The 16,616-nt window shown below is 33.8% G+C and overlaps 2 protein-coding genes across 2 annotated transcripts; both read right to left on the minus strand.

Annotated features, from left to right (window-relative positions):
• Positions 1–2,192: 2,192 nt before the first annotated feature.
• Positions 2,193–10,172, minus strand: LOC137831251 (imidazole glycerol phosphate synthase hisHF, chloroplastic). Its single transcript, XM_068638848.1, has 19 exons — positions 9,823–10,172; positions 9,621–9,703; positions 9,438–9,532; positions 8,779–8,882; positions 6,874–7,043; positions 6,651–6,765; positions 6,083–6,138; positions 5,939–5,977; positions 5,731–5,829; positions 5,441–5,503; positions 5,306–5,368; positions 5,127–5,209; positions 4,884–4,992; positions 4,744–4,797; positions 4,406–4,493; positions 3,918–3,955; positions 3,509–3,614; positions 2,581–2,747; positions 2,193–2,473 (listed from the first exon to the last, which is right to left on the minus strand). Exons 1-19 carry the CDS (start codon positions 9,968–9,970, stop codon positions 2,414–2,416), a joined length of 1,740 nt encoding a protein of 579 aa, XP_068494949.1. The 5' UTR covers positions 9,971–10,172; the 3' UTR covers positions 2,193–2,413.
• Positions 10,173–11,125: 953 nt separating this feature from the next.
• Positions 11,126–15,094, minus strand: LOC137831250 (pentatricopeptide repeat-containing protein At5g15280, mitochondrial). The gene has a single exon (XM_068638847.1). The coding sequence runs from the start codon at positions 14,945–14,947 to the stop codon at positions 11,378–11,380; it is 3,570 nt and encodes a 1,189-aa protein (XP_068494948.1). The 5' UTR covers positions 14,948–15,094; the 3' UTR covers positions 11,126–11,377.
• Between the last annotated feature and the right edge of the window lie 1,522 nt (positions 15,095–16,616).

Genomic DNA, 16,616 nt, shown 5'->3' on the forward strand with positions numbered 1-16,616 from the left:
CACTGATTTTGATATATAAGTGTTGTTAAACCAATGACAATGGATATAAGTGTACAAATTATTGTGTCTTATTAGTCTCTCTAGCTGATAACTCTTTCATGAATTCCAAAAGTGGCGGTTTCTTCACTCCGCAATGTTATGCAAATATCAAATTGTCCTGTTATTTTTTAAAAACCCTAAAATACATTTGAATTGTATTTATTTTTCTTGCATTAAGGATTATGGAATCCAGAAAAAATTTTCGGTAAAATTTCAGATCCACCAATTCCTAATTCAAAATATGCATTTCACATTCAAAAATCCATCATTCAAAAAAACATTCCAGATCCACCAATCCGTAACAGAAATATGCATTCCAGATTCATAAATCTGTAATTAAAAAAAAAAGCATTCCGGATCTACAAATCTGTAACAGAATTAGGCTTCCGGATTCAACAATCCGAAAATCAATAATTTATGCAAAATTACTTCCGGAACACCCTCTAAAAAATATTCAGTTCTGGATTGATGAATCCGTAGCACACTCCAAGATCCCTATTTCCGGTAACCACGGTGTCCTTTTTCAAATAAAAGATTAAGGCTAGTTTCGGAATTTAGAAAATTGTTGGGGTGCAGGAAGAAGAAGCCTCCAAAATTTTAGGAAGATTGGTGGAAGGCTGTTTCTTCCTTCATGCACCTCCATATATTCTTCTCCCACCTTCATAAATTTTTATATTTCCAAAAATGTCTCTACGTAATATTCCAGATTACGTAATTCAAAAGTCTTTTTTTAAATTCGTAATTAACTTTCAGATTATATAATTCGGAGGTCTATTTACAAATGCATGATTAGTTTCCAGATTATATAATTTAGAAGTCTTTTTTAGCTTTCGTATTATGTAATCTAGAAGTCTTTTTTCAAATGCGTGTCCGAATTACATAATCCAGAAGCTACTATATGAGGGTGAAATTAAAAGAATAAAAATGTATTTTCATATTTTGTATGGAGTGACAAAAGAACATATGGAGGTGCGGGAAGAAATAGTCTTAGTGGAAACTATAGATATGTTAACGTGATTAAACAGTGCTATATGCTTGTTGAGAGCCAATTTCTCCCTGCACCTCCATGCTTTCTTCCTCCACCTCTATGGAAGATGGGAATTGATTTGTCCTTTTTTTCATTGACACTCTCTCCCTTTTTCTGCATTCTAAAATGTATTTCCAATTTTAGAATTCATAATACAATTTTGTATTTCAGAATTTTAAAATTTGAAAGATACTTTATAGTTTCAAAAGGTATTTTCTGAGTTATAAAATGCATTTTGAATTCTAAAATTTAGAATACCAAATTCTATTTCAAATTTTAAAATTCAGATCCAAACTTTTATTACAAATTATAGAATTTTTATTGCAAATTATAGAATTCGAAATGAATTTTCAAACTCATAAAATACTTTTTGAATTCGAACTTTAAAATTTAGAATACAATTTTGTATTATGAGTTTTAGAATTTGAAATGCATCTTCGAACACAAAAAATACTTTTCAAACTCTAAATAAAATTTGAAATATAATTCAAAAGTATTATGAATTATACAATTTGAAAATGAAAAATAAAAAAATCCTACACATTTTGTTCAAGGGTAAAGATTTATGGAGGTGCAAGAAGAAAATATGGAGGGTGGAGAAGAAATTGCCTTGTTGAGAACGTGCTTGATGCTTAATCTTCTGTTGAAAATAACTTGGGTAAAAATAATTAGGGGGATGTTTATGACAAAAGGAAGCTTGGAGCTTTCCAGTATAATATTTCTGAGACAAAAAATAAAATAAAGAAGAAATCGTTTGAGTTTCTTTATAAATTAAAATCAACTTACACAAAAATTGAAGTAAGAACTTCAAAAAATTATATGGAATAACTTATACAAATTAATGACTGAAAATGGAAGAGTGCTGAGGTGAAGTAACATCAATGTACCAGTGTAGTTTAGTTGATAAATAGAGTTCCACACATTTTTATTTCTTCACAAAATAAGAGATGTGGACTGAAGAAGACACTGTTAAGAGGAAATGATAAATTGTATTTATACACATAATTGACATTAGCTTTAGCTCTTGTACATATTTATTATTTGTTCTTATTCATAATTTTGTCTTTATTATTTCCACTTTGTTTCTTTTAAAAAAGAGACACTCATCAAATTTGTAGTAATAAAATGATCAGACAAATGAAACAAACTTGTAATAACAAATGCTCAGAGAAAGTGCTGCACATGGTAAATCTATTTCTCTAAAAATATTACAAAGGTCTCATTGAAAATCTTTTGATGATCCAAAATGTTGACATTTTGAGAGTTTAGATTACACAAAAGTGATAACATACAAGGTCTGTTTATTAAGAAGTGCATCTAGAAAGTTTTACCACTAAATGAATATGATCAGATTCGGACTTCAATGCCTTCCTTCAACAAATGCTCTTTTACAGACTGAATAGGCACCTGCAATTAATGGAGATCTCAGTATCCAAACACAAGTCATAGAACACAGTTAACAAATCAAAATCATTCCAATCAGCATCAAGAAAATAATGAAACAGAAGTAATACCTCCTTCCTGTGAAAAATGCCAGCAGCAAGTGCTGCTGATGCATTTGTTTTATTGAACACTTCAGAAAAGTGTGCCGGAGCACCAGCACCACTACTTGCAATCACAGGGATACTTACAGCGTCTGATATCAACTTAATTAAATCTACATCAAATCCTTTCCCTTGACCTGAAAACATTACAAAAAATTAGAATAAAAGTAACAATTCATTGAATATATAGTCAAATTACACACAGAGTCTTCTATTTTTTCCAATGGAAAATCGTTTATCATAGGAAAAGAATGGAAAGTACAAATAGGATGAGAATAAGAGATACAAAAATAAGACAAATTTAGACATAAAGAACAAGAAATAATTAATGAATGCAACAAGACAGCCCTATCTCTTTCATATATATATATGAAGAAAAAAAATAGCAACTCATTCAAAACAACTTTAAGAATAAGTCAGAATAGAGGCCATAGCTAACAAGTTTAGAGTTAAGGTAAAGGGCACATATCTTATTTTAGTCCCCCAAAATTTGGAAGACTGAACTAGTAATGAGTCATGGAACTCTTGAAAAGAGTTAAGAGCCTAGATATGAACAAAGGAAAGTCATTTTTATCCACCTTTAGTGTGATTATATTGAAAATAAGAAAGTCAAATTTTTAAAATTATTGATGAAGATGGTCTTGACAACAGTCAAAAGTCTGCAAATTATGAACAATTTTAAAACTAATTTGAAGAAAAAAAAACTGCTCTTACAAACAACAAAAGTGTTATCCCACTAAATGAGGTCAATTTCATGAATTACACAACCCCATTTGGCTTGGCTAAAGACCAAGTGTTCAAAGAAAAAATAAACTGCACTGAAGAAGAAAAATTAGAGTGCACTTGATAAAGAAAAAATATAGTGAAATATAGTTAAAGGATGCAAAATTATATTTACCATCGCAATCGATGCAATTAAGTAGTATTTCTCCAGCACCAAGCTCTTCAACTGCTTTTGCTAGTTCATAAGCACCAATTTGTCGGCCTTCTCGGCCTCCATTAACCTTACAATAAACATAGGTGTTGAGATGAGAAAAATACTTCAGGAAGTAAGTAATCAAATAACTATATTCCATTCTTTCCCTTTAAAGAGATTCCAAGAGCTTCATCCATGAATATAAATCTCATGACAACCACTGACTAAAATATTTGGATGCATGGAAAGTGATTATTGTATCCCTTTTTTAGCCTCTTAAAGTTGTAACTCTAGTGTTATCCACTATTTCATTTTAGAATGTTTAAATGAAAACGAAACTAGGTTAAGAGACATGATAAAAAAATTAAACAAAGATAGAAAATAAACTTACTGTACATTGATACCATGCATACTCTTCTCCATTTGGACCTGAAACCAACACAAAATGGCTTTAGAATATTAAAATTTAAAATGTTTCACATAAGAGTGCATATTCTCTGTTTTACATCCAAAAATCTCTCTCAACTTGCTTATTTTAACTAATCAGAAATAGAAACTAATTACCCTACTGCAGTCCTCAGCAAATACTGTATACAGCACAATTTGTTAGAAGCAAACAGAATCTAATAACATATCCATGTTATTTAAGTGTTACACCAAAGAAAAATGGGTGAAGGGGAGGGAACAACAGAGTACAGATATACGAAGTTCCTATTTCAAAATCAAACAATTACTAGGGATAATTTTAGGACCACCTTAAAAGAGATCAGATCTGTCTCTTGCATATTTGACCACCCACATAGATATTACAGTAAGAATTTAGATAATTCAGAGCAATAAAATACAAAATAAAGGAAAAGAAAACAGCAAGATCTTCACCTGGATTTGAAACCCTTACGGTCTTCAATTGCACATCATTAGGATCCTTTACATACACTCTGCGGGGATCAATACTAACAACCACTGCCTGCAAATTGAAAATTAATAGGAATAAACACTTCTAATTATTTGTGATGTGATTTTAACACTGCTACTATTTGTTATAAAACTTGAGAAATTTAATACACATTGAAAAACGTGATAAACATTTAGAAAAATTATGCTATAAAATGGGGCAAAAAGTGGCCTAAAGTTATATGTATGTTCAGGGATTCTCAAGTACACACAGGCACATGCATAGGAAAAAAGAGCAGACATGAAATCAGCTGTTAGCTAACCTGATTCCCATAAACTCTTGATATCTGCTCCAAGCTGGTCTTCCCAGTCTTTACCTAAATGTGACAACCATAGAAACATCAGAAATGACACATATATTAGTGCATAGTAATAGAAACACGCAATGGGTTGAGTTCTATACTCCGGTTCTTAAATATTCTTCTGCAGCATAAACTGCATCACTTCCAATAGAAATCTTATCAGCCCCAGACCTAAAGTATTCTGAAGCAACTTCCAAACTAGAATAGTACCTAAGAATATAATTAACCGAATGAAAAAGTTTTGAAAGTTCCAAGTGAACACAATGATAAAACTATAAACGTCTGGATAATTTTAATTGAAAAAAAAATATTGCAAGAAAGTCAATATAGATCAGTAATAATACCTTCCAGTTGAATCTGTGAAATCTCTAATTCCTCCCCCAACTGTTAAGGGTACAAAAACATTTTCTGATGTGTATCGCAATACCTATGAAGCATAAGGAGCATGAAACCACAGCAGATAGTGGATAAAATATAGTCTAGCACCAACTAAAACACTTCCATTTTGGCATATTTCACAAACCTGAAGCATGGGTAAATCACCAAGAGGGAAGTCGCGAAATCCAGTAATGTTTAGAAAGCTGACCTGCACCCAATCGTTAAGTTTAACAGGAAAGAACCTGTTTCATAACATTGAACAAAATTATCAAAAGCATACCTCATCAGCTCCATCTTTATAGTACTGTCCAGCAAGATCAACAGGCTTGCCAAGATTCCTTACCTAACAATTAAAATAGCTTCATAAGATAATACACATACAGGTTTACCCTTTAATACTAAATATTAACCAGGCAACGGGAAAAAACTAAAGTTTAGATGGTTCTTGTTCAACAATCAACTACACCTACAAGAAGTTGATATTGTATAGATGTCCAGTGTCTTGGCATATCTTCTATTTGAATTTTAAGCAAACTCGTAAAAGCAAAAAATAAGTATTATCTCTGATACCTCGTTCTCTTTTGTATGTTCTCTTACATCATACTGATCTCCTTTGGTTACAACAAGGTCCCCATTATCGTTTGCTCTCACATCAAGACAAGCAATCACCTTAATAAACAACGGCTTGTTAGAAAATGAACAGAGTGAATGCACCCAGGAGGCAGCCGAAAAATACATATTAATTAATTTAAAACATGAGGGCTTCCATGACTATTACCCTTTTTGCAAGTTTTAAAGCTTTTCCTTCACCAGGCTTCTGTCTTCAAGTAAATATTACAAATGATTAGTTACCATGTGTCGAAACAAAATTATTACAAAAGTAATGATACAGAAGAAGTGCATAGAAAGGTATAAAGGCCACCTTTGTCATGTTTGACTTTGGATTCAAGAATCTCCTCAAAATAGAGAGACCAACATCTGAGAATAATATTTCAGGAATCAGAGCAAGAATATGACAGCCGAAGAATGAAAAAAAAAACATAGCATGTCATTTTACCTATATAAACAAATATATCACAGAAGAGTCACCGTATTCTCCCAAAAGAAGAGTGAAATTTGGAGAAATTCAAATTTCACAAAAGTATTCTACCAAAATCCATTAAAGATTCAAAATGCAAATCCTATAAAAAAACAGAAAGAAAATTTTCAATCTGAATGGAATTAATTAGTTTCCTATTTCTTCCTTGAAAAAAAGTACTTTGCTATTTCTTTTTCAGTCTTTTCATTTCAATTATTTTTGTTAATCAATTGGAAACTAAGATCATCCTTCAAAATAATGTTGATTCAGAAATTTTAATTCTTTGCATGACGAGAGTCCAATTACAAGGTAATGAAGAACATAAATTCCAATAAAGATGACAGCCTCCATGATTTAGGGCTCTGCATATTAGAGAGAGAAATAAAGGATTGGAAAGTAAGATAAAACTTGCCTCCACTCTTCTCTGGGTGGAATTGAACTGCATGCACATTTCCTCTTCTAATAGATGCTATAAATTTGTCACCATAGTCACATGTGGAGGATATCCACTCATTATTGTCATCTGACTGAGAAGTTAAAAAAAACAGATTACTTAAATACTTTCATGAAAATAAGGAGTAAGAATATGACAACCAAAGCAACAAGGAGATTTTCAAAGAAAAGTGGAAACATACAGGCATGGCACGATAAGAGTGCACAAAATAGACATGGTGATTTCCAACATCATCCAAAATTCCTGAGTCCTTCGTGATTTGTAAAGCATTCCAGCCAATATGTGGTACTCTAAAACCATTTGATGAGTCAAATCGCCCAACAGTTCCAGGTATTAAGCCAAGACCTTTTACTGATTCACAAGCACATTTGTTCGTTCAATACTTAATTAAAAGTGTGAATAAAAAGGTAGTTTGGTCTTTCAGTACTCAGGAAAGTAAGCTTTCTGTTAAATAAGAGACTGTTGTCTCCATATGTCAGAAAAGCTTACCGAAAATTACTAAGGCTACAGATTCAAACAAATGACTCAATTCACTGAACTGTCTAGTCTAGATGGATTCTTTGTTACCCAGTTGTCCATGTTAGGAAATCAACATTCATGACTAAACAAAAAACATCTTAGGACGATGTACATTGTCCTTACAAGTGCATAGCCAAACAACTTTATGGGTGTATATATACTAAGTCAGTAAATATTTCAACATGCTACTAAATAAAAATACCATTTGCAGAAGCATGGCAGAAATTAAACACTAAAGAAATATGAAATGCACAATTACCAATATCTCCAAATCTTAGTGTTTTGGGTAAGTGTATGGGCTGGGGTTTGGAGAAAAGGGGGGCAAAGGGTAAAAATTTTAGTTGTAATAAATGTTGTTTAATTTGATAAGTTCTTAAAATAAATAAAAAATAAGATCCCAGATTAACAAAAACTTAATGTCCAAGTATTTTTATTTTTTAAATGTGATACTGCTACCTCTAAATAAATAAAAAATGTCCTCACTTCCCCTTCCATCCATAGCTTCACTACCAATCACACCCTTAAGAAAATGAACTACGACAATACAACCAGACAAAAACATTATCCCACTAAATGGGGTTAGAAAAATGGATTAATCAACAGTACTAGACTCCATAAAAAAAAACAAAATTTGATTGAAACTCTTACAAAATAGATTTTAAGGCTAACTCAACCTTACAAAACTAGTATATAAGATGATGTTTTTATCAACTTGTAATGTTTTAATTTATTATATCTTTAACTGAAGTGGAACCTCCAACACATCCTCTCATGTCAATGGCTGGACATCTCGGACGTACGATTAGATATTTGTGGATAGTCCGATAACAACTTGATAGTGGGTGGTACAATTGGTTGAACAAACCTCATTAGGATAGACTCTAATACCATCTTAGGAAGTGAACTTTAAATTTAACTCAAGCTCTAACTTTTACAACTGAATCACCACAGACCAGCATTGACCATACAGTTGTCCATTATAATTTAACCTCCAAACAGACTAACTTCTGTCTTACTAAACTTGCTTTCCGTGAACTTTTCCTTACTCTTATTTTAATGAGGAAAAAAAAAATTGTTTCTATAGCTTATCTTCGTATCTCAAGCATCTCTTCTCATAAACTACGACTCTATCCGCTCAAAAAATATGCATCGGAATACTATTTCAACCAGAGTTAATCATAAGAAATTACATTACACAGTACACAATAAAAATAAGACCTGAAAATCATTGATTATCATCATCTAGGACTAGGACTCTATAAGCTCTAAAAATCATGCATTAAAACACTATTTCCACCTGAATTAATTATAAGAAAATCTTACATTACACGGTACAGAATAAAAATAACATATGAATGCAAAAGATTCTCCTCTCATTAGCATTGGCCTAATAAAAAAATTAAAATCAAGCATTTTTTCTTTAAGTGAAGTTTAATATTGATTAATTTAATTTCACATCTACATGGATGGAAACCTTGGCATCCATTATAATAATATTAAATTTAAAACAAATGTTCAAAGTTGAAGGAGTAAACATAACAAAAACTAAAGATGTGTTACGACTAACCTGGTCCATTCTCCTCACTGGATTCAAAAAGTAGTTGAAGTCCAAGACAAATCCCCAAAAATGGACGATCCTTTTCAATATATGAACATAATGCTTCATCCATTCTGCAAAATAAGTATGATCTAAATAAAACATTTGACTCAAGCTAAAATTCAGAGGGCAATCATTCAAAGATCAAAATTAAAAATTGCCTCAAAAGAACTTCAAATATATACATGACAATGCCTAGTTTATAATCCAACCCAAAAAATTCAGCAAAACTAAAGAGACGTTTTGCAATTCAAAAGGCACCTCTGACATACAAAATGAGTTTATTGTAACCATTACAGCAAAAGTCTAAAACAACCACAAGTCCCTCCAACTTAACATCCCCAGAATTTTAACCGACCATCGACTTAGCTATCAGTACACATTACTCATAAATTCCAATGTATAGTGTATTTATAGGAGTCTTGGTTCAACCCCTTTTCAGTGTACATTGTAAATTTTAATCAAGCAAAAGAGAATAAAGATCAACACTAGTATTGTCCTGTGATATCCTTCAATACCCCACCACTATAACCCAGCAGAAATATCTTACAACAGGCATCTATCACTACAACTACTAAACCACAAAAGAAAAACATTTAAAAGGTAAACACATTCAAATAAATAAATACCCAGTTTTGCTTAACACCTCCATGGCAGCAGCAAATGCTCCAACCCCTGGAAAAACTAACTGTCTTGCATTCAAAATATCTTGCGGGGTTTGCACCTAGTAAAAAAATTTGCTTCAGATACAAAACCTCTCACACAAAAAACAATTAAAAAAATCTCATTATGTTATGATGCAAAAAGCTCACATCTTTGATTTCAAACCCGAGGAATCTGATTGCATTCCTGACACTCCGAACATTGCCAGCACCGTAATCAAGCAAAGTCACAACTGAAAAATCAAGAGAATCTGAGGGGTTGTTGTGGAACTAAACGAAGACCCAGAAACGAAAAAACAAAAAGGAGAGGACTTTTGCAAAAGGGTGTCTTCAGAAACCAGAGAGAACGAACCAGAATCCCCAGATGAGGAGGCACGAATTGAGAAGTTTTTATGTTTGGTATTGCCGAAACGGTGTAATCTCGGAGATGAGAGTGGCGTTTTGCGAAGAGAAAGGAGAGAGGAAGAGGAAGCAGAATAAGCAAATGACGGCGCCTCCATTGTTCTCGCTGTTGATTCTCTTCCAACGCAGACTCACAGGCACGACACTGTATGTAGTGTTATATTCTAAGCAATCAAGATTAATTACGGCGTCGTTTTGTCGTCTCAGTCTAAATATGCTCCAAGTTCTGACAAGAAAGACAAACATATCACTTCACACAAACTATCATATTTTTTTAGATATAAAATCTAATATGTTCATAATTGGTAAGAGTAATCTACAAAATAATATAGTATGAGCAGTTGTATGTAAATTTGTTTTTCTTATATTTTAATATTATTATTAATATATGTTTTTTGTGTTGCAATTTTTTTACTACAAATTTTCTTTAATTTTTATTATTTTATTTTAGGCTTACATTCGTTTTTGTTTATTCTGATTTTCACCTAAAATAAATTATAGTTTTCCCTATGTAATTTTTAAGTGTTTTATTTTTAGTCTTTACTTTAAATTAAGAATTTTTGTAAAGAGAAGTGATCATAAATATTAAAAAAACATTTTAAAATTACAGAGATAAAAATCAAGTGCATCAATTAAAATTGGTATAAAGACAATAAAATAAATCATGCAGTGTTTCCAGTGTCTACAAAGTCAAACTGTGCACGTTTCTTTTTATTGAGAGGATCACTCCTGTCATGTATCTTTTCTTAAAATATCTATTTCTGTTTTTCTATGAACAATTTACTCTAATTTTAAAACACTATTACTTAAATATATTCTTAAATTTAATTTACTTTAGAATTTAAATATCAGTTGATAAGTATTAAATTGAAGGTTTCATTTTTTAGAAAAAATAATTGTTAACACGATTGTTTGCAATATTAACAAATCTTAATTTGGATTTTAATTTCAAATTTAGAATTTTACCATGCATCTTACTAAAAAAAGTGTTCTGATTTCTATAATTTCTCTGTCAATATTAAAAGTACTACATTTGTCTGTGTCAAAAATAAATAAATATACTTTTCTTACCAAAAAAGGTATAACATTTTTTAATAACTTGATAAACTTTCTTAAAAAAACACAATAAAGACTTCTTTTGTACCAAATGTACTTTTATAAAAAGAAATTAAAAAAATTGGAAATGAATTTACAAAGGGAATGTCTTGACAGGTACCTCCCATGATGAATTTGTTATTTTCCAGGAAGAAATATAGAATTAATACATGTTACATTGAAACTACAGAAGTGTGTATCTTGAAGTTTACATGAAGTTCCAGATCCAAATATAGAAAGATGATTAGTCACTTTACAATTGGATTAGTACCCTCAAAGTGATTAACAAACAGATCCTATTTATCTTTAATAAATTATGTTTTGCATAATAATTTTCCCAAAGACTGAAGTCCAAAAATGTACAGTATCTAAAAAATACAACCAACAAATACCCCTTTCACAACAGAAGGTCATTTCTTTTGAAGAAAACCACTTTTGGAAAGAAGTCTTGATAAAAAACCCTTTCCCCCATTATCAGTGTCCTTTGCTTTGGCACTGTTTAAGTTGCTTATGAGAGACCAATGTGTTTCAAAATCAGGCTGATAGCCATTTTCCTGCATGGCTTGCATGAGCTCTGATGCTTTCCTAAGATTTTTTTCCATGTGATAACTCTTAATTACTGTGCAATACATTTTTCTGGTTGGAGTTTCACCTCCATGACTCATCTCCACTAGAAATTGTTCTGCGAATTCTGTCTTGCCATCTTGGCACGATCTATGGACAAGCATTTCCACTGTCTCAATTCTTGGTTTGAGATTCCAGTTCAACATCTCAGCATAAAAATTCATAGCTATATCCAATTTATTCTGTGCACAAAATCCATGAATGAGAAAATCATAACTGGTGGAAATTGGAATGTTATGTTTCCTCAGCATTGTGTTCATGAGATGAACTGCCTTGTCCAGTCTTCCATGCTGGCAAAAACACCTGATAAGGTAATCATAATTGATATTATCAGGAGTTAGAGATTCCTCTCCCATCCTGTCCAAGAAGGTTTCTGCTTCGTGTATCTTACCACTCAACAGAAGGCTTTCAACAATAGATGTTTGAATGGCAGAGTCATGTATCCAGCCTCTTAATCTCATTTCTTGACTCAATTTCAGGGCCTTTTGCAGATCCCCGGCATCACACAGGCTGCGTATTGCCTTCCTCAAATTGTGGTTGCTAGGTTTGAATCCCTTCGAAATCATGATGGCAAGATAATTCATAGAACTAGATAAATCTTTACATTGCAAGAAACCATAGACAAGAAAGTTGAGACCAACTTCATCAAGTACAACTTTCTTCTCTTCCATTTCAGCTAGTATCTTATTAACAGCTAAACTATTTCCAGCCGACAAAAGATAGAATATGAGAATGTTGCATATGATTTGGCCATCAAGTACACATTGTGCAAGCATAAGGTTCTTTAAGCTCAGAGCAAACCGGACTCTACCTTTCCTACAAATTGATCGCACAACATTCCTGTAACTTACGAGGGATAGCTCCCAACCCTTTCTTATTGCAACACCAAGTAGTTCCCCCACTTTTCTCAAGTCATTAACTTGGCAGTGACCCTGAATAAGGATGTTACACAGTTCTTCGTCTGGACTAAACCCTTTAGATAACATATCACGGAACATAGCTTCAGCTTTCCCTATGCTCCCCATATTACAAAATCCACGTATCAATGCACAATCTATAGCATGAGAAAATGAATGATGCTCTTTCAAAAGTATATCTTTTAATGCAATAGCTTTGTCATATCTATGAGCCTTGCATAATCGAGGGATTAACAAGACTGAAATATCCAAACAAGGTGTCAAACATCTATCTAGCATATCATCCAATACTGTAAAGGCAAGAGAAAAGTTTCCCTCATTACATAAGCCCCTTATAAGATTATTATAACCAGTGTCATCCAAGATGAAACAAGGTTGTAGTTGTTTTAAAGCTACAAGTGCAATGTCCGTAAGACCCCTACTAGAAAGTACTTCCACAAATATATGGCATATATCTGACTTTAAGTTAGGGTGTGATGAAAGCATGATTTCAAGAAACCGTGATGCTTCCTTAAGCATTTTCTGATGGCAGATAAGAACCAGAAGACGTTTAAAATCCTCCAAACCTGGTAACCATTTATTTCTACATGCAACATCCCAATAAAAATTGAAGTCTTTCATGTTTCCTTTCTTACATAAAGTCATTAATATGGTAGTGTAAGTCTCATTCGTGACTTGAAATTTGTTTTGAAGCATTTCATCCAGTATAGTTTTCGCTTTGGACAGTAAGCCTTTCTTGCTGTATGCCTGTACAACCAAATTGAGAGTTTCTGGGTCAAGTTTATGGGCAGACCGTGGCATTTTCTCCAAAAGGTTGGTCATTGATGTGGTTTGCGACCGAGATGAACAAAGTTGTCTCACTAACTTGGAGAATTCAGGCAACAACAATTCTTGTCCCCAACAAAGCATTTCTTCAACCAAAATCAATGCCTTTTTCAGGTTACCATTGCTACATTCCTTCCCCACAAATGAATTGAAGTTGGGTACCATGGACTCTTCAAGATCCAGAGTTATGTGTTTCTCATACTCATCAACATCTGTATCCAAATAGAGTCCATTTCCAACATTATCAAAGAACTCCGTTTTCGACAGTCTCCCATCATTGTCTCGTTTCAACTTCACACTTGAAGGGTCGAAGCCCAAAATCAGAAAAGCCTTGGAAATCGGATTCTCCATCAAAGAGAGCTTAATCAATCCACGGCTCTCCATCTCAAGAATCAAATTTTTCACTTTATCAAACTGCCTGGACTTACAATACCCTGCCATAAGAACTCTGAAAGTCGAAACATCAGGCAGTGTCCCCCTCTCAATCATCTCATCAACGATGTCACGTGCAAGATCCGCCATACCTACCTTAATCAACCCACTTACAAGAGCATTGTAAGAATATATATGTGGCTCAAAGCTCTTTGATAGCATAGCTGATAAACAACTCAGTGCATTTCCCATCTTCCCTTTCCGACAACTCCAACCAATCAATATCCCGTAGGTTACTTCATCAGGACTAAAACCTAAACTCTCTAGCTCTTGCAAAAACAATCCTGCCCTTTCTACACCATAACTCCTACACAATGAATTCATAACTCGATTAGCAGCCTTCACACTAGGGACACACTTTATTTCAACAAAGAAACTAACCAAATCTTTGAAGTCCCTCCTCTCACAATATCCAAACGCAATTTCATCAAAAACAAAACTACTAACCTCACAATTAAGAACCAACACCTTCTTCACCAAGTTCCTTGCTTCCTGAATCTTCCCACCAACGCAAAGCAGCACCATAACCATCTCCAGTGCCCTCAGTTCATCACCACTCAATGGTACACCCAAATCCACCAAATCAAAAGCCACCCTATATGCAAGATTCGTCCTCTTCACCTTCACCAAAAGATCAACCAAAACACCATAAGAATCCCTCGAAGGAATCTTCCCTCTACCCTTCATAAAATCATACACAAAGACACCCTTTTCCCATTCTCTCGCACCAGCATACCCTTTAATGAGATCGTCCAAAATTTCATCACTTTCCAACGTGAAAAGCAACTCCTCGGCTTCTTTGAACAACCCCACTTGAACGAGAAGCGAGGCCATGATCTCACGGGACTGTGAAAGGTGATTGAAGTCGAAACCCGCGTTCTTGAGGGCACCCCATTTGAAAATCTCCCACAAAGATCGAACCTTTTCGAGTGTTACGCGATGGGCTTGGAGAGCCTGCAAGAGAAGCAGCACGTGCGAGGGGCCCAGCGCGGGAAGCCTCCAGCAAGTGCGAGTGGTTTCGGGAATCGCGAGGGAGAGCTCCAAAAGGTGGGATTTCAGAAAAGCGTTGGTGTCGAGAAGATAAAGGTTGGGTGACGAAATGGATTGAAGGGTGGTGAGAGCACGCGAGAGAGAAGAAAAAAGGTGGCGGCGGCGACGGAGAGTGAAGTGAGAGAGGAGCATTCAATTATACAACTGCTCGCCACTGGTTGTGGCGGCGGCGATGGCGGTGGCGGTGGCGGTGACCGTGGTGATGACAAGGTTGGGGAAGAGATATTGCTTATGATGTGACCAAGACATCTCAAATGTTGTAAAACTATTTTACATTTAAGATTTAAGACAATCTTTTGTTAATCAATAGAATTTAATCGAATTTTAGTTTGATATTTCAAATCTTTCATAAAAAAATAAAATAAAAATAAACATTTTAAACATAATGTGTTATATGATCATTTGTGTATTTTAACAACAACAAGTGCTAACAACAAAGTATAATATCTAATCTTCTTACAATGTTTTTGTTCTAAAACAAACACATAATTGCTTCCATGTGTAGATTACATGACCAAGCAACTATACTTTCGTAATAACATAGGTATGACACTTCTCCATGGCATGAAACATTTGGTAGATAATAAAACAAGATTCACATATAATCAATGAAACATGTCCCTTTCACTATACAAGTGGGAGATGAGAAAGTATAGGGTTCATGTTAGGTGGGTTTGGAAGGAATGGAGCATGTCCTTAAGCATAGCCACAAACACCGAAGGAGCACCGTACCCTGTAAGGACATCTCTGTCCACACTTGCCACAGTTTGAAGAGCTGAAGTTTATGTTTCTACACAAACCTCTGCAGCATTGCCAATTGAAGGGACACCTGATCCCACACAACCCACAATTGTTTTTGTCAGAACTCACATTCACACAACGATTCCAACAACACAAACTTCTTCGTGGAAACTCCCCTTCACGGCACACCCATGGTCTCCTACCACAACCTGAACCTCCTCCTCTCACATTATTTTTCACCCATGCTGAAGTTCTTGATGGCACACTAGTGGAACCATTTTGGTACAAAATGTTTGGTGCTGATTTTCCCTCCATTGGGATCAAAACCAACAAAATAAGAAATGTTGCAATTGCCAAAAAAATTATGGACATTATCTTCATCTTGAAAGTGTGATAAGAGGACTTGGATTCAAGAAGGTATATATATAGTTATACATTAAAATAATCGTTTTCATTAACGTAAAGCCACCTCACTTTATTTTATACATGTGGTTTTCATATTATTTTGGTTGAATCAAAGCCACCTCACTAACAAAACTCATGTTAATAGTGATTTTGATCTCTATAAAATACATATTTGTTCTTTCTTCTAGCAAATTGTGGAGATTCACGTTATCTCTTTGGCTTTTTAACAAATACCTTAGGTTTAACGTGAGTTTTGTTGTAGATGAGTCATTAAAATTGGGTAGTGTTGTGTACGAATTTAGGTCACGTTGGATGGGATCCCAATTCACGTGGGAAGGGCTATGTTTAGGAGTTTAAGAAGAATGAGAAATGAAAAAACAGAGAGTGGCATGAACTGTCACACTACTTTTTGGTCTCTATCAACAAATTAGGTCTAAGAAGTCATGAAAGAAAGGGTAGTTTAAACGTGAAAGCAAATTTAGTGGCGTAAAGAAATGTTTATATGGAAAGAATAGGGAAAAGGGGTACATATACATAATTTTTAAATTAGGATACTTACAAAATTACAAAATTCCATTTAGCAAAGAGATATATGCTTTCACTTAATAGCAACCCCCATTTTTCATGAATTATTCAGTAAATATGAGAAATAAAA

This window comes from Phaseolus vulgaris, chromosome 6 (assembly GCF_000499845.2).
Source record: "Phaseolus vulgaris cultivar G19833 chromosome 6, P. vulgaris v2.0, whole genome shotgun sequence".
Taxonomy (NCBI): domain Eukaryota; kingdom Viridiplantae; phylum Streptophyta; class Magnoliopsida; order Fabales; family Fabaceae; genus Phaseolus; species Phaseolus vulgaris.